Below are 26,796 nucleotides of genomic sequence, written 5' to 3'. Positions count from 1 at the left end.
GCGGCCGCAGTCGACCGGGCCCAGGCGGAGCGAGCGGCCGCGTCATGGAGGGCTCCACCAAGTTCGAGGTGACCCAGACCACCACTCCCGACGGAGTCGAGGTGATTCTGCCTCCCACGCCCGTTTCGCCCAAGTCGCCCTCCCCCGACAACGACCTGACCACCGACAGACTCATTCCAGGTGAGCGCCTCTTCTCCCTCCTTCTCTTCCTCCTCCTCCTCCTCCTCCTCCTCTTCTTTCTTCCGCTTCCTCCCGGACATCGGGCGGAACCCTCTTTTGCGGAATGCGTCCGGACGGGGCGTCCGGGTCTGGGACGGCCGAACGGCCGATTCGACCGGGTCCTCCGCCTCCGACCGATCGATCAGCGGGATGCGCTCCCGCGGACCCACTCCGCTCCGTGGACGCCGCGGCGGGAAGAGGGAGAGGGCCGCGTAGTTTTCTTTCCCGGCGAGGATTTCTTCCTTCTTCGGTCCTTTCCGACGCCACGCACGCGGGTTCTCGGACTTCTAGCGTTTTTCGGCGCAGGATGCGGGAGAATTCCTTCCCGGCGTTCCCGGACCGCGCCGAACGGCGGTGGAGGAGGAGGAGGAGGAGGCGGAGGAGAGTCGGGTTGCCCGGAAACCGCCACTCTCTTTTTCTCTTCTCGGTTGCGCCGAAGGAAGATCGATCGATCGCCTTCGATTTTCTGGGTGGCCGGAAGTGGCGCGCATCCGACGGACGGAGCGGCATCGACCGGAAACGGCCTCCTCCGCCCGCCCTCTCCGGACCGTTTCGGAGGGACATCGGACCGGGCGAAAACAACGCGTCTGTCGTTTCGATTTTTTCTTTGTCTTCTCTATTTCCGGCAGAAGACGTCCGACGGGAAGCCACCCGGCGGTGTCCATCCGCAACACGGACGTTTTCCGAAATCGGGAAGAGCGGGAAGCAATTTTCCACGGATTGGGAGATTTCCGTTTCCGCCCGAGTCCGGCGGATCGGCGGGCGACGAGAGGCGGAAACTCCCCGACGGGAGCCGACTTAACGGTCATACCCGCCGAATTTTTGGAGAGAATGATTCTCGCGCCGTTAGCTCTTATAGGAAAGGATGAGAAAGTTTTGGAAGTTTTTTGGGACAGGAAATTTGCGCCCTCCGCTCCCGGACCTAGCTCGGCCTTAGGGGGAGTGACCCTACTTCCGGCGGCCCGCTCTTCGAAAAGGTATTTTTGCCTTTGATTTCCTGGAGACGTTTTCGTTCGTCGGTGGAAAAGCCACGGATGTTTTTCCGTTCGTCCGAGACCGGAGGAGAAAGGAGAGGCGCGAAGTTACCGACACGTCGTTCCTCAGAATCCACGCGCCGTTCTCCATCGCACCAGAGGCCGGTCCCACCTTCGGGGCCGGAGAGAGAGACGCCGAGGCGTCGGTCGTCGACCGTTACTCGCCCCCTCGGCCGTGGATTCCGAGAAATCGCTTCGGCCCGGACGACCGCGCCCGACCCGCCCCGTAATACTATATCGATCGTTGGGAGGCGGGAGGAGGCGCGCGGTGGGTAACGACGCCGGTGGAGAAGCCGCGTGCGGACGGCGTGGGTCCCGACGGGTCCGTTTTTTCTGGCGCTAGCGTAAATAAAGACGGGAGAAATACGCGCGCCGAGGCGCGCGGACTACACTCGACGGTCCGACGACTTCGGAAGGAAAGGATAAAAAGGCTTTTAAAAATGTTGGAGGCGGTGCCGCCTCCTTCGTGTAACTGGCTAAGCCGCATTCCATGTATCGTTTGTGACTACGGTTGTCGATTACATCGCGAATTGGACGAGAACGGCGGTTTTTAACTACGGTTTAGGGGGTGGAGCCACTCACAAAAACCCGGTTAAGACGGAGGAGGGTCGGAAGTTCCCTCTTTCTGGGGGAGCGAAGAAAATCCGGGAAGCAGAAACTGATCAGGGTTTTTCTTGTGATTTTTCAGCGGCCGGACGTCAGTCGGACGAGCGCCCCATCATCGAGGACAAGGAGTTGTCGGCCTACGAGAAGAACCTCTACCTGTATCATGTGAGTGTCTCTCTCTTTTCCCTTCCTCCCGGCTCCCGTAAAGGAGTGCCGACCGTCCGTCTCCGCGACCCGAAGGAGAAGCCATCATTTCCGGGTCGACCTCCGTGCCGCATTTAAATTCGTTCGGACGTTACGTTTTGTCTTTCTCCAGCTTCGTTTGTCCGATTTTCGGGGCGCGCGTAGTTTTTCCCACCCCGGGCCCGAGAAAGAGTCAGTCGAACGGTTTTTCCGGCAGGGTCCGCCAGCCCGAGGACCCGTCCGGGGAGGGATGTTCTTCGTCTCCTTCTTCCGGCGCTGTCCTAGAAAGGCGGGTGACGGCGAAAGGATCCGGAAGTCTCGGGGATTTACCGGAAGGGACGAAAGGACTCGGAGGCCGGCGGAAGGAGGAGGAGAGGAGAGAAAAAGATTTCAATTGGGGGAAGGTAAAGAGAGTAAATAGAGGAGCGCCGTCCTCGTAACTCGTTCCCGTTAATTTCATTTTCCACTCGGAAAAAGTCGTTAGGACGGGCGGAAATCGGACGGGTAATTATTTTCGTCTCGGATTCCCCTCCGAGAAGCCTGTCGCGCGCCGGCCATCGATCGTTTTCGGTGGACGGAAGAACGGAATTTTTACCTCGTGATATCAAAGTACAGTATTTTCGTTCCCCGGTGTTTCCGAATTCGTTTCGTACTCTCTTCCCGGCCTCTTCCTCTGTGGCCCGGTCTAAAGCTCCCGGTAGGGGAGCTGCGGATTTCCGGGGTAGGCAAAATTGGCCGGAGTATTATAAGAGTTTGAGAAAAACAGTAAATAATGGCACATAGTGTAATATATGTATATATTTAGGAGTTAAGCCGCGTACGTAAATAAAGACGAGGATTTAAATACGATATATGAGGACTTCTGCCACCCGGGTGGGTCCGATCCGTTAGGCGGGACGTTGTTTTACGGGATAAAAGGGAACATTTCGGTCTAGCGGAAGAGATCTGTTTAACCACGGCGGTTAGAGTTTTCCACTGTAAATACTGTAAATTGTAAATACCCAGGTATTTTTGTCCGCGGGTAAATGGAACGGCGGAAGGACGATAAAGAAACGGCAGCGCAATTCCCCCGAGTGGCCAAATGTTAAAAGTCGAGAGGCCGCTGTTTCTATGGTTTCCGATGGTGGATCGTATCCGGGCGGAATCGACGGCCTCCCGCGATCCGTCTGTCTTCCGCATCCTCTTCTCTTACCATCGGGTCCGTTCGTCTTTACTCTTTTTATAATCTTTCGAAACCGTTTTTCCGCCATTTTACTCCTTTGTCCTTTGTCCCTTTACTTCATTTTCCCTTCTTTGGCTTCTTTAATCTCTTTCGCCCGAATTAATCGACGGTAGGTGTCAGGAACGGCTTTTGGACGGTGGGATGCCCCGTCGGGAGAAGGCGGTGTCCCGACAGTCTTTACAAACGTTACGGTCCGACGGACAAATATCCGTCCGGCCCCAGGATATTTTAAGCCGCAAATCGGAGCACCTTTACAATGCGCGCGCAGTTCCCAGTTCGAGGTACCACCGTACCCACTTTACCGTATTTCCATACTGTGTGTTTGGGACGGACGGCGGCGCCACCTCCCTGGGCCTTGCGTAGATATTGCCGTCTCCGCGCCACCTCCACCCATTTCTGTCTTTCGTGGCGCCGGCGCCAACGGCCGCGCGCCACCCGCCCGGGAATTATAAAATTCCCAACCACAGATTTTATTACAGCGACGTTATTATTATTATAAAAATCACGACGATTTGTCCGTGCCGGTTACTCTCCAACCGCTCCGTATATTAGACTCGGGGAAAAATCTATTATTTTATACGTCAATTGTAATATCTGCATGAGCTGCAATTTTTTAATCTTACTTTAAACTAAGCTTTCCGTCCTGCCCCCGTACATCATACTTCTCCCGATAGCAATCGAGTCGTGCCGGTCGTGTATTTATTTCCGTTCTTCAAATTAACGGCGAGAACGTACTGTACAGGTCAGCAGTTTAAAAATTGCATCCCCAAATATCTGTTGTTCGGTAGCTACGGGAGAATCCGAAAAGCCCGAAAAGTACGTGCCTGAACCGTGCGGTTTTTCTGTATTTTTTTAAAATTTTCTTTGTGCTTAAGTTACGTTGTCTAGGAAGACGAGTGACGGTATCAACGGCACTCCTCGGTAAAAGAAATACAAGTTATAAATAGAAATAAACTACCCGGTATTAAAACATCAGCAAAATCACCTGCTTCTACCCAGAATTTTAGGTTTTCTATGGGGTCGAAACACTTCCAGTGTGTTTCGTTATTTGACCAGTTAAACGGCGCGTAGGAAGACGATAAGATACGGATATAAAGATCGAGAGCGACTCCCTGCCTAGTAGAAAACTCACCGATATATACAGGAATCAGAGTTGCCGATTTTCGGGGGTCGATTTCTCCGCTCCTTAAAAGTCTAAAGTAATTCCGAATATCTCGTTGAAAAGACAATTGTTTTGTTAGGTAATGTGCAAAATTTCAAGATTTTCTACTTAGCAGTTTCCGAATATAAGCTTTTGTTTTATATGTTTTATTAAGTTATGGCAACGTAACACGGGCGATCTGCCTAGAGGTGATGCTGTTCGGGAGTTCTTTTCTTTTTAAGGGTAACTGGCCCCTATTCTGGCGTTATAGGAGTGGAGAAAACCCGGAAAACTTTACGTTCTGGCCAGGTACTTCCAGTGTTTAGGGGACGGAACCGTTTGGCACGAAATATAAGCAATCGCAAAGTGCAAAATATTTCCAAAAAAACTGTATTTTCTTGTTTTTCTCCATTCGGTTCTGCAGTGGCACTCGGATAGAGTGTAATTTGTTGCGTGTGGTAGACGGAATTGTCGTTTTACGGAATTAGTCGGCCGGAAAATTCCGTCCTTATTGGAAATAAAGTTAATTAATTCTTTCCGGCAAATGATTTTCCATTCGTCTTAACTTAGATTGCTCCATTTTTTACTTAATTACATCGAATGTTTTAGAATTGTCTTCTTTAATAATTTAATCGAATACTACGGAGAGAACTACGGGTCGACTTTCATTAACTTTAAATTGATTTATCAATTTAATAAAGCCAATCGCGAAATTTAATAAAAAAAATAAATAATCGAGAGTACGATAAAAGAAAATGGGCCAATTAACCGATAACGAGCATTTTTAACGACGGACGGAAGGGGCTTAAATTAATCCAGCCTTCGTCTTCTACCGTAAATCGATTAGGGAAATTTGGCTTCTGCCGGGTCCTAAAATGTTTGAATTTTTTGGGCACTTTTTACAATTCGAAGAACGAGACTTTCGGCTTCAAAGACTTCGATCGTCCCTTACAAAATCGATAGATACGTAATAATTTAAGCATTTCTAAGTCAATTGTTTTAAATAATCTTTCCGTGTCGATTTTTTTTCCTTAAAAAGGTCGTAAATTTTCAATCGACGGGACAATAAATTCTGATAATTGGTCGGCTGATCCCGGATTAATCCCGTGCCAATTATATTGTGTTGGACGGACGCCTATTTCGGTCCTATTTAAATGCCAATAAACTTTACTTACCCGCATAGTGTCTGTTAGGGAGGGGTGTCGACCTCCTTCCCTTTTTTTTTTTTCGTTCGATAATCGGTATGCACGTATCGTAGAAAATCTACGCACAGTCGGATACGGCCATTCTGTTCTTAGCTTTTCCGTTTTCTCGGACACTTTCGAATGTTATTACATTCGACCTCCCCTATAACACTGTTGATTTTCCGTTTTATATGAATTCCATGTTATACGAGTCACTTAGATTTTACAAATACACGTGCTGGGCTGTGAACGGCTCACGTATTTGTAAAATCTAAGTGACTCATACAACATGGAATTCATATAAAACGGAAAAATCAACAGTGTTATAGGGGGTCGACTGTAGTCTAATTAATGGTTTTACGGATTGGCCTAGACGTAGTTTTCCAGGCCCCAGCTTAACCGGAACCTTAGGTTATCCCGTTATTTATTTACAGTAGGGTAGTGTAAATTGCCGGCGTTTCTTTCCTTACGGGCTTGCCGTTGTTAAAAGACGGCGCCGCTGACATCGACTGGAAAAACACCAATTAATTAATCTTCCGGCTATGTATTTTTTTTTAATTAAATGTTTTAAGACGACTCCGCAATGTTGGAGTTAATAAAGTGGCGATTCCCGGTAGGGTAAACATTGGTAAATTCGTGATAAAATTAATTATTCTTTAATTATCCGATATATATTTCGTAAATGGATATGTTAACTACGCTATTAAAGAGACCATACTCTCCAGATAACAACCTGTTGTTTTGTTATTACGAATATATTAGTTTTCTAGTAGTATATTCTTTATGTCGCCTACAGGTGGTTATTTCGTGATAATACATTGCTAATTTCGTGACAGGATCTTTTAACCTATATATTTAACTGCAATTTGAAACAACTGTAGACCTATGCACACTGTAGTTTGTCTATATGTCAGTCTATCTGACTTCTGTCCTTCCTTAATCTCCAGAACAGAGTTGGATAGATGAAAAACAAGACCAGCTTAAGGGCAGAAAGCCCGGATTAACTATACAATGCAATGTATAATAACTTCCGATATAAATCGGAAGTCACGTTATTTCAATTCGAAATTTTTCCTCTGAAAGGAGTTGAAGAAACGACTCAATTACTAACAGGAAAAGTATGGAGCAAACCACTATTAATTTGAGGTGGAGAATATATATTTTAAATTAAATAAATTAAAAATATGATTAAAAATTGCAACCGGCATTGTGACCATGTCACAATAAATAATTGCTCGTATATTGAACGTTTTCCATCCTCGCGAGGCCCACCAGTGCCCAAGCGGTTCCAGTTCCCCGAACACTGGGAATTCGATCGTGGATTCGGGCCTCGCCTGGGACGGGCTGGCCACGTGGAGTTTTCCGGGTTTTCTCCACTCTGTAATGCCTGAATAGGGGCCACTTTCCCTTAAAAGACCTCCCGGAAGGCATTATTTCCCATCATAAACGCATAACAATGATAATTACGTCACACTTTACCACGGGGCGATATAACCTAGAAGCTTATGCCTAACTAGCCAATACTCAAAACAACAACATTATCAAATTTAATATATTCTACGCTATCTGCGAGCAAAATTTCAAATCTCATCTTACATTACTTGTTTGAAAAAGTATCAAGAAATTACCAATGTTTATCTTATCGCGGTCTTACCCGCTTAACGTTATTGATCGCTAACCGACCCCCGTCCTAGGCCTCACTCACCGGGTATAAAAAGCCTTCTTAATGCCCGCCGGACGGAAAGAGTGAAAAAAAGAAGAAGGCCCCAAAAGATTACCGTAAGCGGATCTGATATTCCCGTTGTATTTCGTTTTTCGTCGTTCGTATTTCGTAAACGATTTCGATAATTACGTACGAAAGATTAGCGAAATACGTGATTAATTATTTCTAAATATTTATTCTCTTTTAGGAAGAAATGCCGGAGAGGCCCCGAGTGGCCTCGCTTCTGGGTTCTCTGGCCAACTACAACGTCGCCATTCCCAGCGTCACGGAAGAATCCAAACCGCCGCCGAAAGTATATATTAATCGATTTATCATTAATCCCGTAGACATTAATCGATTTCTTTTTTATGTATTAATACGGTTTTTTTCTAATTGTAGAAAGCGAATCTCGGTACAGTTGCTGGAGTTTATCTTCCTTGCATACAAAACATCTTCGGAGTTATATTCTTTATTCGATTGGTATGGATCGTTGGTACGGCAGGTACACCGGTGGCATTTGTCATTGTTTTATTATGCTGTTGTGTGGTAAGAAAAGAATTTTTTTTTTTTTTTTTAAATTTTTGAATTAGAGAATTCACATTATTAAATAAACGTTGTCTAAACCCCGATCTTAAAACGAAAAACGAACCTTAAATAAGTGTGAATTTTCTAATTGCTGTAATATTAATTATTTTGCAGATAAAACAGAAATACGGATGATATGATAATAATAAAAAAAATATATGTATTAAAACAGAAACAAAATTACAAAGTAACCGTTACGGATTGACTTCTTCAGGTAAGAACATACATAAGCATGTGGAATGTACCAAATTAATAAAGAGAAAATAAGTTGTAAACGAAACATATTTCTATATAGTCGACACCAAATACGTTTTTATACAAATATATATATATATATACACTCGATATTTTTTAAATCAAATTACAAGTTTAAAAATAGCAGAGTTATTAGGTCGATATTATTGATCTCGGACGTGGCTTTTTCACGTATGGAATTTATATTTATTAATAAAAAAAAAATTGAATTATTTATAAAGAATCACATATAAAAATAGACATTAATGTAGATGCCATCTTAATTAATGGTATGAACGATAAAAATATTTTATATAAGTATTTAAAATATATATATTACAAGATATGCAATTTATCTATATCGCATGTTTTTAGTACTGGAATGTAGAAGTTTTGGAAATTGTTATCTGTTTGAATAAGATCTGTAAGTTTACTGAACACGAAGTACGTCTAACCTCAAATATATTGCGGATACAAATTAAATACATATATATGTTTGGAATCACAAAATTTACTGGCATGACTGTATCATGATTTGCAAATTATTGCATGTTGGCATGACTGGCACGACAATAATTTGGTCAAACTATATCTGATAAATTTTTAAAACCTCAAAGTTTGTTCTTAACCAACAGATTCTTGTGCCGGGTGATTGTAATCAAAGTACAGTACAGTTCGACGCTTTCTATGCAGGTATTTAGCGGTTCAAACCGAACCGGATCTACTGAGATGACACTTCGGGTCGTGCGGAAGATATTTTCGTAAAAAAGAACAAATTAAAACATAAGGCCACCTTACTACTGCAATCGACAAGCATTTTTGTACGAGGCATTGGTGCTATACGGAAACTTAGCGATGCGGGAATACCGATTGACGCCATCTTCATTATGAAGATAGAATATAAAACCCGAAAGTGACAAAGGAGTTCAATGGGTAACGGTACAGTAATTGATTCTCTGCCATGCTTCTTATCTGTAGTGCCAAATGTGCAACGTGTCCTCATCAACCACATTTTTTCAAATGTCTTGGTAACCGAAAATGATACGGATTAAGATTCGAATAACGAAGTGTCTGCGCGAAAGAAAATGTACGACTAATCGCCCTGTTATGGATGAAATGTTGCAGAAACTATCGTACGCCGAGTGCGATACGTGAAGGACAAACGTCACAGAATTCGTTCCAGAATAGGCGAGTGAAACGTCATATGCCGGAAAACACGGAGGTTTTTCCCGGCTAAAATACGACGGTTACGGGTATTCGCCGCTGCGCGGGATCTTAAATGACCACCATGCATTCGCTTTCTTTGTGGTAAGGAATATCGATGCACGGGTCTGTAGAGTTTGGCCGTCGGTGACAAGCGACTATCGGTTATGCCCGACATTTGACAGATAACAATGCGCCGACTTTCTGGACACCTTCTTCGCCGCATGGTAGAATATACTCAACTACTGTGACACTACTGACACCGTTCACGTGTCCTACTATATTCTGCAACATTATTCATCGACTCGAACTGCGGTAACGCATTCAAAGGCCCATGAATTTCAAGTGCAGCCGTTGTTTTCGTAAAACACTTCAACAAGAAATATGCGTTTCGGCAAGATGATGGCCGTCGTAGCTGGTAACAATGACGTTCGACAGTGGCAGTCACTTTTATACTTAGAACTTGGCCCTCAGCACGTGTGATTAAACAAAGGAAAATGCTTTCTTTGCTTACAATGCCCACATTATCGTAGTTGCGAGTTTTGATATGTAAATGTCTTCGGCATATCCCGAATTGTCATCGTACTAGATTTGATTGCATTTGGACAGCTGTTATCTCTACACAGCGTTACGTAGGGGTACTTTAATTTCAATTACCCGGATATGTGACTTGGAAAAAAGTTAAAATAATAATTTCAAAAATTAAAAAATATGTATTGCTTCTATTTCTACAATATGCGATACTGTTAGTTAATGGTCACACGTATTCGAGTCTCGCATACTTGGGTTATTCGATTTGAAAGGAAAATTATATATGGTACAATACCCCTATTTTGGGTGGCGGTATAATTGCTGACTTTCTCGTTAACAGTCTTTTGAATTATTTTAATTCTTGGCTCTCTGCCCCGTGGGTACCGAGAGGACCTTTTTTCGTACCCATAGTGGGTTCGGCCAGGTCCACACCTGGACGACCGGATGGTGAGGGACGGGGCCCGACGTATTCTGAACAGACCGTCACGAAAAATTCCTGGAATCGGTCTCACGGATTCGATTCCAGGCCTCCAGAGCGGTAGGCCAAAGTCTTATATGTCCCTGTCTCATAGTCTCATTGCAGTTATTCTGTATTAAAACGAATGTTACATACGTTTTATGCAAGTAGTCATTATTTCGTCATCAACGGATGTGCAAATTATGTACAAAGTTATTTCGGTCGTCCAAAACTTAGTGAATATTTTAATTCGTAGTTAACGAAACCTTCGCCGGTTTCCCGCACGATTATTTTAAATAATGTATTCAAGTATCGATGAATTAAAATTCAGATAATAAGGACAAGAAATATTTATGTAGTTGAAACGGAATCGATATTGGATACAACAACAAACTGATTTGGCAACGCATGCTTCCGTACTTGCTTATCTGTGCCACGCATAGCATAATTTACGCACTTATTTCAAACTGTCCAGTATTCTTCGAATTTATAATACTTAAATATGTTCTTTTTATCGTTAACAATATATCTGAATTGATTCTATAGTAGTGAAATCATTTCTTAAATAGAAATACCGTACGCACTCGAATAGACCCATATTGAGTCTATTTTCTTAAATCCTTTTTGGGGTAAGGATTTTTATTCGAGCACGCGAGGATATTCGAATCTTTGGAGCTTGTTTTTTCAAAATTAGTTACCTCACGTGTTAGTGCCAGTGACCCGAGGGGTCGTTAAACGTAAACAAATGATTTATACAATTACAATTTAGAATAAGTCGTAGCTTAGAAAATGTTAGATTTAACACGGGCGTGGGTTTATTCAATACTACGATGGGTTATTCAATTTTACGGGGGTTCAATACTACGGACGTGGGGTTATTCAATTTTAAATACGATCGGAAAGCGGGGTTATTCGAACTCGTGTGTCTAACTAATCGAGTACGCACGGCATATTTTGCCATCGATAAATCAAATGCGTTGATTCTATAGATAAATTTTTTTTTGATAAAAATATTGATATATTTAATTACCCATTATTTGTATTTGATTTGAAAATTATCAATGCAAAATAAATTCAGTTATTTTATTTATTTATTTACCAAATCGACTTACACTAACCCCCCCCCAATTACAGGTCTGTTTAACATACAAAGAATATAAAACAATAATATATAAAACTTGATAAATGCAAGAACATGTTGAACATATGCACATTAATTTTAACGTTAAATGTTAAATAACTTGAGCAGTGACTGTCGCTTAGAACTAAACAAATCTAGTTGTTATAATCTATTGATTATAGAATGCTGCCAGTTTATGAACAGATATAATATGAACAATATTAATTAGATTTATACAAAAGAATTTTAAATCTAAAATAATTCCTAATAGATTCAAGTACTTGCAAATGTAATTGTTCTAACAAAGCAGGACCTTCAATTTCACGTTGTAACAGAGACCTTATAAATCTTGCATGCATTGGATATTACAAAGTGTCATTAAGGGAGTAAATTACATTTCAGCCTGTTCTTAATATAACATAAATTTCCATACACAATATCTCCTAATACGGTTATTAATAACGCAGTTATTATAACAACGTAGGCTATTTAAAATTTACGTAAGCTTTGTGTACATTAAATTATATTGACAATTATTATTAGAGTTTTTTCCCATATGATGGGACCGTCAATACACAACACTACAATGCAATTTTGCATCAGTATTTTCTGCCATATCAGCAGGGAGATGCAATCTTCTAACATCTTGTAAAACAACATGCTGCACACTCTACCATTTCTTGACTTCACCAAAAATTATGTTCAGATCCTGAAGTGGATCACAAATTCACCTCATCTTTATCCATTTTTACCGGTAAAAATTCCAGAAAGAAGGATGGATAGTTTTCTTTTTAAAATAATGTAGGAAATGGAATTATAGTTTAAATTTTTCCCATCTTCGAGATGTTTTTTTACTAACTTAGAAAAAGTTAATATTGATGTTGATGGCTGACAAATGTTGTATGTTAGTCATCTAATAGAATATGTGGAGTACAGATTTCACTTTATAAACAATGTTCTGTTCTGTTTCGACTAAGGTAACCGAAAATATTTTCCTTGTTAGGTCTTTTCATTAAACAATCTTTAGTTTTCATTAAATTTAATTAAAGTTTTCATCGATTTTCTGATCTATTTATATAACCAAATGCGCAGCAACCTATCGTTTTCTAGAAAAAAAGATCGATAACTAGAAAATTTATAAATGATAAGAATAGATTTAGTATTTAGCAGTGTCAATGTTTCCTGTAATACGAACGAATAAGCGAACCAATGACAGTCCTTTTCTAATAAAACAGGCTATCATTGGTTTACTTCTCCAATTGTATTAGAGGCTACTTTACTAGGCGATGCGCCCGTTGATAAAAAAAAATTAAACTTTTATTTCGTTGGAGTATAATTTTTCCATCTCAAAATATTGCATTTAATTAACAATTGTATTATTTAACAATACAAATTGTTACACTTGTCATTAATAAATTACTATTTCATCTGTCGCTTTTTTGCTCCGATTTCTATACATTTGTTATTATTTATAATAGTCGAAACCTCTAAATAAAAAGTACATTTCTCAAAGTAGATTATATACCGTACTACTCTCAACAATAACTATCCGTTACTAATGTGTAAAATGAGCAAAAACTTAATGATTTCAACATACAAAAGCTCCAAAACAATCCGAATCTGGAAGGTATGTGGCGAAACTAACCAGAAACAATCTGTAGTGGCTGCACCATATATATCTAGTCACGATAATAAATGCTAAAAGAACATTTTAATCAATTGGGTATTCGGGTTCTGTGCCATAAAATTTTATGGCAACGAATTGGACACTTGCTACAACAAATTGAAAATTTTTCTGTTTCCAACTCGTTGTAAGATAAGTCCATATTAATCGAATAATTAGAGATATAAACTATTAGATCGAATCCGCGTGATCATAAAATTCCAGGAAGTTTTCGGTGGTGATCTGTCTGTGATATTTTGGGTCCTTTTTTCGCCACCGAACTGCCCTCCGTTGTGAGCCTGTTGGAACTGACGATGCGTGTGATTAAAAAGTCTATCTTAGTGCCCACAGGGCGGAAAGGATTAAAAAAACAAATTGGTTGACGTTGGGAAATCTTTTTATTATATAAGAACATTGTAATTGAAAAACGTAATAAATTAATACGGAAAAAATGCGGGTTGTGTTCTGCGTAGTTCTCCATCGTGTGAAAGAAATCACGACCCAATTGAGGAGTTCTCTAAAAGTATAACTTGCTACGCACCTTCTCCGTATAAATGTTAATATTTTTTGATGCACTTTGTATAATACTATTTATTATGCAAATATACAACAAATAGTAAATTAAAACAGTAAAGGAATGGTAGAATTTATGGGGAAACTGTTTCTATTTAAGCCTCGATCGGTTCGATGGTTTTGTCCATTTCGTCACTGATGGGCCCAAACTGGGGGATTGTGGAGGTTCATTTAATTGTTCATTCTCTTCCAGATAATAGATGTTTTTTTTTTATTTTTGACTCTCCGTTTCGTTGATACTAAGAGGACCTTTTTCACACCCATAGTGGGTTCGATCAGGCCCCCAAGGGAGCCGAGAGACCGGCCCGATGTATTCGGGAAGGACCACTTGTAAGAATTTTCAGGATTCGACCCAGAGAGGTGGGCTTAAATAGCCTCGGCCATCCTGCCATCTTTGATATATTTTAACAATAAAAATTTATTTTTTAATTTGTTATTTTTGAATTTTTGCTGCTTCTTTTTTGCCTTTTTTGACTATTAAATTTGATTTCTAATAATGATATAATCAAATTATGATATGCAGTTTTAAATATACGATATTTACACGATATACGAATTTTATGATGATGGAAAAGTGTAATTTCAATTGGATTAATTTCTATCTTTTTATTTCGTTTCAAATTGCCAGTGCGCTATTTGTTCCAGGTTAATAGCAGCTTGTTTTCCTAGAGACAGTGCTGGCAATTCCACGTTGCTGATGTGCGAGCAAATGCTTGATTTCGGATATTTTTTAACTATTGTGGATAATTTCGAAAATTTTAACATTAAATTTTAATATCTCAATACTTTGGCATTGTACGTAAGTTGAATCTATTGATATTTCTTTTAGTCTTCGATCATTCGCACTCTCAACAAGCATGTTGGAATAATACATGCGCTTAGAAGTAGGAATGAATTATTACGGTAATTAGTTGCAACTGTCACGCGATTTTGACGTCACTGCCTGTTTTTCCCTCTAGAAGAAGCACGTGATTGTATTTATATAGTAGAGGTGGGAGATCTAGTTCCGCTGCTGGAACTGGAACTGTTGGAACTGATCCGAGTGCAAAACTATTCGGACGGAATGGCATTCCGTGGAAAATCGTATTCGTAAAAGTACAGAATGAAGTACGCTTTAGTAGTTCCAATTGGAACTGTCTTGACAGTTGGTGTAAACCTGGTAGTTCTGAGTTCGGAACTACCCACCTCTATTATTACAGAGTCGGTAAAAACGGGCAGGCGAAGTTAGTAGGATTTTTTTTTTGAGGGGAGGGGACTAAATTATAATGTGGTAAACAATCTTAATGATACATTGATCCTGGCTAAAAATAGTATAGAAAATGATTATGAACAAATATACTAAGTACATAATGATCCCCATAGTTACAATATGCTAATTTCATAGATAAGTAACTTATATTTGGATCACATTAAATACACGTAATACGGTTTTTATGTTGGATGTCCATTATATACGAATAATGCAATTATTGAGCGACTAGAATTGGCCCTTGGATTGGTTCATTTTTGCGTCTTTAAGGGATTACAGAATTGTTTATGAATGCACATATATTCCTTCGGGCTTGACTTTGTCTTTTAAAGCTGTCGACTGAGTATGGTTAATTTAGTTATTATTATATCAGCATTATTATCTTTTATTAAATATTTATATTTATTAAAAAGTCTTAATTACATATTAATGAAAAAAAGAGACGTATCATATCAATTTCCTCTATAGCACACTAAAATGAACTAACCCAACGGCCAACTCTAGTTGCGTTATGGGAGCGTTATTTTTTCTGATAACTAGTTTAAAATAGATATTCGTATGTTCCAATTTTCATTTGAGGTAGAGTACAGTACGTAACATGTGCAGCCATCTTAACTTCTTGTGAACCTCGCTGTACCTGCGCTACAGCGGCTAACTTAAAGCGGAAGTAGCTTAATTGTCTTCTAACAAAGCAACTTTAAGCTACTTTACTAGGAAAGGCGCCTTATAAGTGCTTCTGCAGAAGAGAAAGCGAGAGGCAGTGACATTAAATTCATGTGACATCTTCAGCCAATTACCGCGATGATTCATTCCTTCTTTTAAGTGCATGTGGGATAATATCCGGTTCATTTAATGCTTGTCCAACCATTTTTATGTATTAAACCCTTTTTAAAATGTTTTCCTATCGAATTCTTAACCGAATTTACGCACTCTTACAGATGGAACGAAGTTGGCACTATATCTCTGTAAACGTAATTACCTAAACACTTAGTATAAGAAGAATTTTCTTTTTTATTTTTATTTTGGCGTTTTAATTTTAATAATGGTTACCACAGGGATGCCACCGCGTGGTTACTGTATCGGTATATTTACATTTTATTTACATTGACACAGCAGTACGGTGCTTTTATAAGCTAGAATAAGCTGGCATACGTAAAATCCTGCTCTTCTATGCGAGGCAAATATTAAAATGTATCTGCGTATGTAATACTATTGTGATCACAAAGTATCGGGAATGGTCATTTAAACTGCACGCGTACTGTACAAGAGGGCTGGGTAGGACTTTCTCCACAACTAACAGCAATCTGTACGTCACAGTCTGTTTTCCTTTGCATTTTTATAATTAAATTTTTTTTATTATTCTCTCGGAACTCTTTGTTTGTATCGACTTTGTCCTCCACTGCCATCCAAACCCCACTTGTAAACGTTGGTAATATTCTTCAAATTAGATTTATCTTCTTGAAAAACTTCAATACATCTGTTAGAGTGATAAAAAAGAGGTTCTGTCGTTAGGTCCACTAAAGCTTGAAGTTTGATATAAGTTTTATCTTCTGTAATAGTAGCATCTGATGGATAACGGGCTTTCTTTCTTTTCTTAATGCCGTTGTAGGACATGACGGATAAATATTAATACCTTTTTCTATAACACTTTGCCGTAACATTATATATTGCGATTTAGTTAACTTCGTGGAGGTAATTAAAGCGAGAGTTTCTTAGGGCGAATATATATTGTCTTATACTGATGGTCGATTATATACTTTTTTCAATCTCGTCCCTGGTTTGGAAGATTGCATATTACTTTTTTTACTACGTTAGCTGCCATCTCTTTTTCCAGATAATCTTAATTTTACTTTCTACTTATGTAATATCATTCGAATTTCGATCATCGATGATTTCTTGAACTTTTCTCATTTTTGCTCTCGGTCCAGTTTTCGAAAAATCCTTTTTGGAACGTTCCATTATTTGTTTTTGTGGTTTTGCACGGTTTGTGGCAAATCGAAATTTTCGATAATTATATGATCATTGAGCCATAAATGATTTTTTGTCGAAAAATGTTTGATATTTCGATTGCGTCTCTTTCATCTTTGACTTAGACCAATGGAAAAAAAGAAGAAATGATTCGACGTAACTCATTTGATTGAATTTGTTAAATTAAACTTTTCTTTAATGTATCTACGATAATATTTTGTAGTTCGGATGATCCGCTTATCATTTATCTTTTTCTCTTAGTTTTTCAAATAATTCTCTCCTGCTAACTACAAGTCAACGTTCCGTGAAACATAAAATGGTTATACATCAAAATCCGCACGTTTCCGCAAACAAATATCCGTTAGACATAATTAGGAAACCTTCAAAAATCCGGACAAAATTAAATTAAAATGTAGAAAGACATAGAAAAAAAGATGCAGTGTAAAAATCCCTTGGTTTTGCGATTATTTTTTATAAAATTTTTATCATTAACTATTATTAATAAAATATACACATTAAAATACATACCTTGGCGATTATTATCCATCTTAATATTTGATAAAAACACTCAAAACAGCGAGCGAAACAACTATCCGAAACAAGTCCGAAAACGACACTAACGTTATACAGTGGTGCCCCGTATAACGTACGCCTCGAATAACGGACGCTGCGAATAACGGACTTTCTGTTTCGCCGTTACGTGACTCGAGCAACGGACTGGCTGCGGACAACGGACTTTCCGTTCGGCAGTTACGTGAGGCGACCAATGGACTTTCTACGAACAAGTGCGAATGATGTTGCCACTCTTTTGTCGTTGCCAATGACAATCTGCTATTTTTATAATATATTAGTATTATTAGAATATATTATTAGTATATCTGAAGTACAGAGCTCCCGTTGGCATTCGGATTACTCCCTTGTTTATTACGTACATACATCACCTCAGTGCAGGGTATTTACATTTATTCAAGTGTTATGCAAATCATGGCTTCTAAAAAAAACAGAAAGGTGATTTCAATTGAAACAAAGAAGAAATCATCAGAAGAAGTGAAAGTTGACAAAAGCTTCCTTGTCGAATGGGGAGAGGTTCAAGAGTTTACCAACACTCATTATCCAGAGCTGAGGCCAACAGTATCAATGATCTCTACAATGACACCCTTTTCCGTCATTTCCGACAGGTGTCGAAGAAGAGAGAGAAACAGACCATCTTGGACATGTTTTTCAAGAAGCCAGCGGGCAAAAAACAAAGGATGGAACAAGAGGAGTTAACCCTGCAAGCTCCGGTTGCCTCTCCTGAATCTGAATCCGATTAAAAAACAATAAAAAAAAAAGACCCGCTGCAATGTATAAAAAGTCTGTATCTGTATGAATGTGTGAAGAAAGTGTACCTCCACCTCCTCCTCACAACATCTGACTACCCGGCATAATTGGTGACTGCTCCATTTTCATTTTTTTGTTATGGTACAATACGGTTATTTTATGCTGCGGAACGAATTATGTTTTAACATGTATTTCTATGGGAAAATGCGTTTCGTATAACGGACTTTTCACTTAACGGACGTACACCTGGAACGGATTAAGTACGTTATACGAGGCACTACTGTACTTTCAACCATATATAAAACGGATGCTTTTCTTTTGTTGGTTAACAAAGCCACGGTGCGTATTTTAAAAAATATTGATAGCAATTGACTCGCTGGAATGTTGTTTCTTAATTCATAAACATGTAACAGTCATTTTGAGTTATGCATTTTTTGGCTTTTGTCCTTCTAGTTTACTATGGCTTATTGTGCTCAATGATTGTCGTCGAGCAATTTTAAAAGATCGTTTGAGCTGGCGGCGAATTAGTTTCTCGAATCTTCCCGGAAACGTTGAATTTTTTCCAAAAAGAACAACGTGTTCGAGTGGCCAAGGAAATGCTTTCTCCAGGCGAATCGTTCTTAAAACGCACTACTACGGGCGACGAAATCTGGGTCTACGCTATTGATAGTGAAACAACTGGACAATGAGTAACGCTCGAAAGTCGAGACAAGATCGATAAGACAATCGAAGTTAGTCAAAAATTAAGGTAGTATTGATTGTTTACTTCGATCGTCGTTGCTGGTGAAATTTTGGTCAAAAATTCAACAAATACTGTTCTGTAAGCTCCATATTAACCCGACATGGTACCGCTTTTCTCCGTTTCTTTGACTAAAATTTCTGTTTTTTGGTCACCGTTTTGAGTCGATTGATGTAAAACAAAATTCGCTGCGAGTCCCGAAGGGGTTTCACAAACACGACATTAAAGCATGTTTTTAGAATTCGAAAAAAGCGTTGCCATAAGTGCATTGCAGTAGGAGGGAGATCACTTTGAAGGGGACGAAATAAATTTTGATGAATAAATTCAAATCTTGCGTTTTATTGAACCATTCCCGATACTTTTTGATTACAGGCGTATGTATATCATTTAGAATTTTCTTATCGTGCTTTAAGGATGCAATAGCCAATAACGTGGTTTAATATATTGTGTGTATACTGTATTTAATATTGTAATTATTAACACGGCCGGATGGCCGAACGGTATAGGTGCAACCTACCGCTCTGGTGGACCCGTGATCAAATGCGGACGATTCGAAAAATTCTCAGGAATGATTCGGGGGGACCGTCCAGATATGTCGGGTCCCGTCCCTCACCACCCGGCCGCCCCTTTGTGGGCCTGGCCAAATTCATAATGAGCTTGCTGAAAGAGGACCTCTTAGTGCCCACAGGGCTGAAAGTTTTAGAATATATTGTAATTATAACGATGGCAATGTATGCGATTCCAAAACACATCTAATTAAAAATGATTCTTTTTTAGACATATTCACTGAAATCTTTATAATCCACGAAGGAACAATAATTTTCATTTAGGGCGTTTATTAATTATTAATGGGTCACGCACTTTGTCGATAAATGAATGACGTGAAACGGCATGTTTGAAACAGAAGCCTTAAGAGAAAGTCAAACAATTTAAGGCTGGGTTAAAAACTCCGTATTTGTAAGTGTTTGCAACGCTGGTATTTATGGCAGTAGTTATAAAATACCGTAAGGCCGTATCTGTATCTGTAAGGAACCAAACATTTTTACGATGTACGAGACAGACTGTTTTACGCATGCGCACTCTTGAAGTAAATCGGAGAAAATATTACCGTTTGTGTTGTTAGATCTACACCATAATTATTTATTTGCTTTTTATGACCAAAGTAACTTTTACTTTACTTTTATATTGTTCAAAGGTCTGTTTATATTTATTGGGCGCACTTTCCATCGACGTCGTCGTCCTCGACACTGCCCATCCTTCCTATTTTTATTAATAATTAAGTTTCTGCAGTAATTGTCAATAATGCAATCATAGCAATATATTCTTGTCCCGTTTCCATTGCGTTCTGATCTGTCCTGGAGGGCTCTAGTCTGCTATGTGAGTTGTCGACATTTGGTGACGTCACGGACGACTTAACTCGCTATTGTAAGTTGAACTCGAACATCAACTAATTTGCAAGTCTGCTCAGTGCAGGGACAGTTACGTTGCGGTTCAAGGAAAGCGCGATACAAACGGAAGGTGTTTCAAGAGGGGTTGTTTAGTAATATGACGGATAAGCTAGTAATTTTGTTAAGTTATGCCTTGGGCGATCTGCTTAGAGAGGATGCCTTCCGGGAGGTCTTTTTGGCCCCTATTTAGGCATTACAGACGTGGAGAAAACCTGGAAAACTTCACGTGGCCAGCCCGTCCTGGCCCGGTGCGAACCTACCACCGAACTTCGAGTGTTCAGGAAATGGAATCACTTGGTCACTGGTGGGCCCGTTTTAAAATGAAATTTTTCCGAATATACATTATATAGTGCAAAACAAACCACTGAATGGGCATAATCTAAAATTTACGTCTTTTTTATACAATTTCAACATATCAAGCATTAACAAATATGTAACACATTCCTTTCTTTATATACTTATTTCATATGCATAAACTAGCTGTCCAAAATTTTGCTACCATATAAAACTTTTAGTCCACCCCTCGACTGACGCAATCCCCTTGTTTAAGAAACGCTACCCTCGGTTCTACCCTCAAAAAAGCCTCTGTTCTAGACAACTCGATTGATGGAAACTATTCTATAATAAAATGTATTAATAAACACCTATATTTTGTACAAGTAGAAGCATAATGGCATTTCGACAGAACGTTTATTTGTACAAATTTTCTTTGCACATCAATTTGAGTATTTTTATCAGTAGGTCTTTTTGCTCTTTCCACCCTGTGGGCACTAAGAATGACTCTTTCAGCAAGCCTATTATGGGTTTGGCCAGGTTCACAATGGGGTGGTGAGAGACGAGAGCCGACATATACGGTCCGATCACTCCCTGAAAAATTCCTGGGGATTTCTTCGATCCCGTGTCTCCCAGAGTGGTAGACTGCCACCTTGACCGCTCGGCCATGCGGCCGTCTTATCAGTCGGTCTAAAAAAACAGCAGTTAGCAGTCTCGTAAAGTACGAAAAAGGTGCTCCTTATAATCGAGAATATGCAATAGTATCCAAGCGACACTTCCGAAAATTTAATAGCCTTCTAGCGGAGATAAAATACACAAAATATCAATGGGAAGGCGATGCGTACAAATATGATGATTGCAATTTGGATTTTTCAATAATTAACGGTTATTTCGGGTGTAAGGCGTATTTCTAAAATCATTGTACAAAATCCCATTATCGTACATCGTACGGCGCCTGAAATAATCGTACAAATACGATAATTATAGTACAAATGCTAACTCTGTCGAAAGCGTAGAACGACAGAGTTACCATCTGTACGGTATAAGGCGCTAGATAACCCAGGTATGCTCATCCGCCATGTTGGTCCTTAGAAAGCAGACGACTCTCGTAGAAGTTCAATAGAAGAGACACGAAAATAATCATAAATTCAACTGTATCTTAAGATTTTGCAAGGTCGAAATGATAAACTTTGCCAAAATTTAGTTCAACTAGTTATAAAATACAGCTAAATTTAAAAATCTTGGAATATGACGTCAAAAGGACCAATATGGCTGCACACGTGACGGAAGCGTATGAGCATACCTGGGTAATCTAGCGCCTTAGTACGGTACAGCCACACGGATATGATACGGAGTTTATAACCCAGCCATTAAGGAATAATGCCATTCATAAATGAATCCCTACATAGGAAGAATAGACAGGATAGACATGAGTATTTTTTGGCCATTATTTGAATGCGATGCGGGTAATTTTCCTTTTTCACATTGACAACGTTGAAGTGCTTTCGAATCAGTTGCCAGTTTTAGGGATTTGTTTCTAGATCTAGGGAATTTTAATTGTAAAGGGGAGAAAAAGACATGCTTTAATAATTTTTTTTGGCAGATCTGGGGGATTTTCAAAAGGATATTGTCGTGCAATCTTTAGCGACTTCTATTAAAATTCATTCGCGATCAATAAAATATCTTTATTTTTTCTTGTTAGTGGGCGTCTTCCGATAGACATTAATTTTTACCTGTCATTTGTCACATCCTCCTTGACATTATTTATTGAAACTGTATACGAACAGTAAAAAAAATACTCGTACTAAACTCCGACTGTGTTAAATGTGATTTTAAAAGTTTCATTCGGAAAACCGAATTAAAGGATACAAAACATAAAAGCTGTTGACGATGAGAAATTGCGGAATAAATTGATAAAAATCCGCGAACTTGTAACAAATCTTAGTGTGTCACAGACACGTATTGTTGAAACACACAATGATTGTATTCTGCACGCATTAAGATAGTGAATAAAACGAACTGGATCGAGTACAATTTTGTCTGACAAAGGTAGGCAGCTCTAAGGTTTATTTTATTTTTAAATTAGCTACTCATTTTTATCATAACATTTTTACGGATGAAAAAATAACGGTTAAAAATATTTGTTATTAACTGAAAATTTGTTCTAGCGGGTGGGTGGTGATTGTTTGGTTCAGTACCGAGTACTAATGTGTTTGATTAGCTCGATTTTGATATATGTGGTCATATCCAGGAATGAATTGCTCGGTTTCGTGATATTTCGTTACAGACAGGTTTGATTGTATATGCATGTGGAAAATGTTTGCGAAATCTATCCACAAACTAAATGTCTTCTGGCAGAGATACCTATGATGAATTCACAAAATAAATTATTGTGACCACATCACAAATGATGTTCTAAAACAGTGGTCAGCATACTCTACATAATACCATTGCAAAGTGATGACTGCAATTAGCAAGCCACGTGCCACATGAATGCATGACTCAAAAATTCTAAAAGCTGTATTAATGTGGCTCCCTTCAGATGGACACTAAAGAAAAGGATGACCATGACACATCTGGTGACAAATCCTGCTGAAGTACATACAAAACCTAAATGTAATGTGGAAGTAAGCTGAAGATCTGGATTTACCAGTCACATTACTTTCACTTCATTCCAGAAGTACAGTAGGAGGCCTAGCTGAACAGACATAAACATCCTTGCTCCAAAATTTGTGAATGCTCTGCAATGAGATGCATATCTAGATACCAATAAACATCAAAAATTGATATATTTTAAAGAAAACAAATATTTTCCTGCATTTTAAATAGACATCTTTGGGTTAGAAGAAATAAAAATACATTTGAATCAGCCTGATACAATTCTACAATATAATTCTTCTAATCCAAAGATATCTATTAAAACAGAGGAAACATTTGTTTTCTTTAAAATAAGATCTATCCATTTTTGCTAGTTATTGGTGTCTAGGCATACTTATTACTACATTACACCAGTATTGTGGTAGCATCAATGAGATGCACCGTATAAAAAATATAAGTATGGTGGCATGACTTTCGAAATCTGGTTGCTAAGAACTTCTTGTCCTGTTAAGATCAGGATATGTCATTTGTGCTGTGTGTTTATATACAGGGTGACACAGACAATCCATACACCCTGTTGTGAATTATGAGAATTTAATCAGATGGCACTCTTTTTTGGATTATGATTGTTTTTTTTTTTTAAAAAGAAGAAGAATTCAAAATACTGGAGTTTTAGAATAATAACAATCCATGAAAAACCTTTTTTTTACAAGTGTTATGTCCGTAGTAAATTCCACAAGTACTTTCGACCTCCACCGGTTATCCAGACTGAAAGTCAAATGTTTTAAATGGAACATAGTATTTTAAATTTAGATTCAGATTAAACTTGAAAAAATTTTGTCAAATATTTTTTAAAAATGACTCCATCAACCATAAAATTATCCTGAAGATATGATGAACTCCTTTTACATGCCATTTTATTATATTTTTTAGTCATCTGAATATTCAGTGTCAACAAATGTAAATATTATGTTTGTGATTACATTTTCATATCAAATAAGTTTTTATTTTCATTTACATACCTATTAAAGATGCCATAATGATCTACTATATGTAACCATAACTGATGAAGTTTTTGGTGAAATATATTCTTTCTCAAGCAGAGCAGATGCTTCATTGGTAAGAACAGTACTCAGTTTGAACATTTTGACTGAACAGCAGTTAAAAATCTATGCCAAATAGGTTACTCCAGAAGAGATTTATACAAATAAAAATAAAAAATACTATGTAGCTGTGATTCCGGCGAGTTATATAAATGCACACAATACAGATTAGATAACATACAACACAATCATTTATTAACTCGCTAGTTCAAATACAGGATTTCATAGGATACCAACAATTCTAGTTGTCCCTTTTCCCGAACCGAACATCCGATTAACTAAAATTATCTTACTTAATACTAGGTTCCTATTTCTACTCAAACTAATTGAATATAGCCGGCTTATTCGAAGATTTAGAAGGTGAAAGAAAAGAATAAGGAAAGAGGGTACCCAAAACTTGATGATGCAGGTTGAAGTGTGTGGGCTTGTGGATGAGGCTTCTCGTCGGTCTGGGGGGAGGGGCTGATTCACTCAATTCTTGTTTCACACTGAGATATTAATCCAAAGGGAGTGCTTCTCGTCGGTCTGGGGGCTGATTAACTCACTTTTAGTTTCACACTGAGATGTTAATCCAAAAGGGGTGATCCGTCTGGTTCCTTTCAATTAAGTTCCTTTTTCCTTTTCTCGTTCCAAAGTTCTCTTTTTCTTCTCTCATCATACAACGCTAAACCTACAGGAGAGACTTTCCTTTTGACCTGCTCCTTCCACTTCCTTCTTCCCAGTCCACATGTCCTTTCCCTTCTCTCACTTCCTGTCTGACCTCATTTTTCCTCTCCACTCACTCCCTTCGTTTTCCCCCTTCTTAACTCCCCCTCGTTCCTCCCCTCACCTCAGTCCACTCATGTCCCCTCCCAAAAGCCTTCCATTCATTCCTTTCATCTCAGTTCACCCACACACTAAAGTCAATGGGAAGACGATAAGATTATAGAAGAGTAAACAAATAGGACAGACGAAGGTGAAGTGAAGATATATATATATATATATATATACATATATAGTTTAAAATATGGCATGTAGCCACAGAGCAAACAGGTGGTAATACCTGTTTGCTCTCTTCTGAATTCCTTAAATGGACTACATTTTGTTTATGAGGAAGGAATCAAGAAACACTTGGAACAGTTTTTTGCCAAGAAGGACTGGAAGTTAGACAGTTTCCTTATTTTACAATTGACAATTGTTAGGTGGTTAAAAATAAGGAAACAGTCTAAGGAGTGGGAGATAAAAATACAAGAAAATGTGAGAAGTAATTATAAAAGTCAAGAACAGGTTAAAAACAGACACATGCAAGCCCCACAGAACAAGAGAAGAGATATAAAAAGAAAAAAAATGACAAGAATCAGTAGTATTGTTTAATGTAAAACTTTTAATAGTTTTAATGATGATCACACAAAATGTGCAAGGGTTGAAAAATTGAGGAAATTTTAATGTCAAAGTTTTTTAAAACGGTTTAGGCTAAATATTGTAAATTATATTACTTATGGGTTTTTAAAATAGAAGTATACTATTTATGTAGTAGTGGGCAACTGTCGACAATGAACCATAGTCTATAAATATAAAAAATATATAATTTTAGATATGTAGTCACAAGGATATTGTATTGAGTCTGGATATATTGTGTAAAACTCTGATAAGAAATCTAACAGAAGAAGGCACTGCAGAAAATGCTTAAATGCATTTTAGATATTGGAGTTGAATGCTGTATATTATATTGGATAGTTTTACAATAAAATAATGGTCTCAAGTCTCTGTGTGATAATCCCTAAAATAACTGGAATGTAACAGTAATTGACGTCTAATTAATAAAAAACGGGGGATAAAAAGCTAGTTGGTAGACATAATATATTGTATGCCTGGCAATTCTTTTATGTTAATCCACACTCAGCACTGACTTAACATATTACTGCTAATTGATATTTATTTAAAGATTAGAGAGGCTGTCTATGTTTATGCAGACATCTGCCCTAAGAAGTTGGAAAGAAGGGTTTTAGAAAAGAGGGTAGAGGGAAGAAGTAAAATGAGATAGAATAGTGGGAAAGAAGCATGGGATCCTAGATCATCCACTTTGCAATTAATGAACATACTTTGTTACATGGTACAGTATTTACAATTTTTTACAATGCTGTGCATAACAATTTTATCCTGGTAACATACCATACGTTGGGTAGCTGTAATTAACTGTAACACTGACTTGAACAAGATATACAGGTCATGACCAGCTTGACCAGATTTGATCCCAGCTATATTATATTCTTTGACATTGCTCTTATATGCTGTACTGTTTCTTGTTGGTCATTTTCTGAGTTTACAATCTTTTGGAGATTTACTTGCTGTCTTCTTGCAGCTCTGTACCTTCATTGTTGTTGGTTGGATTGCCTATCTGTAAAAGTTTTGTTTGTTTTATAAAAGTTTTCATTGCCATCTCATTTGGCTTTCCAGAATTT

The 26,796-nt window shown here is 38.7% G+C and overlaps 1 protein-coding gene across 1 annotated transcript in view; it reads left to right on the top strand.

Moving 5' to 3' along the window:
* The window catches only part of LOC111630925 (solute carrier family 12 member 6-like), a 132,875-nt gene continuing 106,079 nt past the window's right edge, over window positions 1–26,796 (top strand). Inside the window, exons 1-4 of the mRNA XM_023375084.1 lie at window positions 1–180; window positions 1,942–2,024; window positions 7,500–7,604; window positions 7,691–7,837. Of these exons, the coding sequence (XP_023230852.1) occupies window positions 45–180; window positions 1,942–2,024; window positions 7,500–7,604; window positions 7,691–7,837 (471 nt within the window). The 5' untranslated portion in view covers window positions 1–44. The remainder of the gene's footprint in view (window positions 181–1,941; window positions 2,025–7,499; window positions 7,605–7,690; window positions 7,838–26,796) is intronic.

Source organism: Centruroides sculpturatus, unplaced genomic scaffold, assembly GCF_000671375.1.
Source record: "Centruroides sculpturatus isolate CEXI.00-Female unplaced genomic scaffold, Cexi_2.0 scaffold653, whole genome shotgun sequence".
NCBI classification, from domain to species: Eukaryota; Metazoa; Arthropoda; class Arachnida; order Scorpiones; family Buthidae; genus Centruroides; species Centruroides sculpturatus.
Note: the sequence above shows the minus strand (reverse complement) of the source record. Positions and strands in the feature narration are given on the sequence as shown.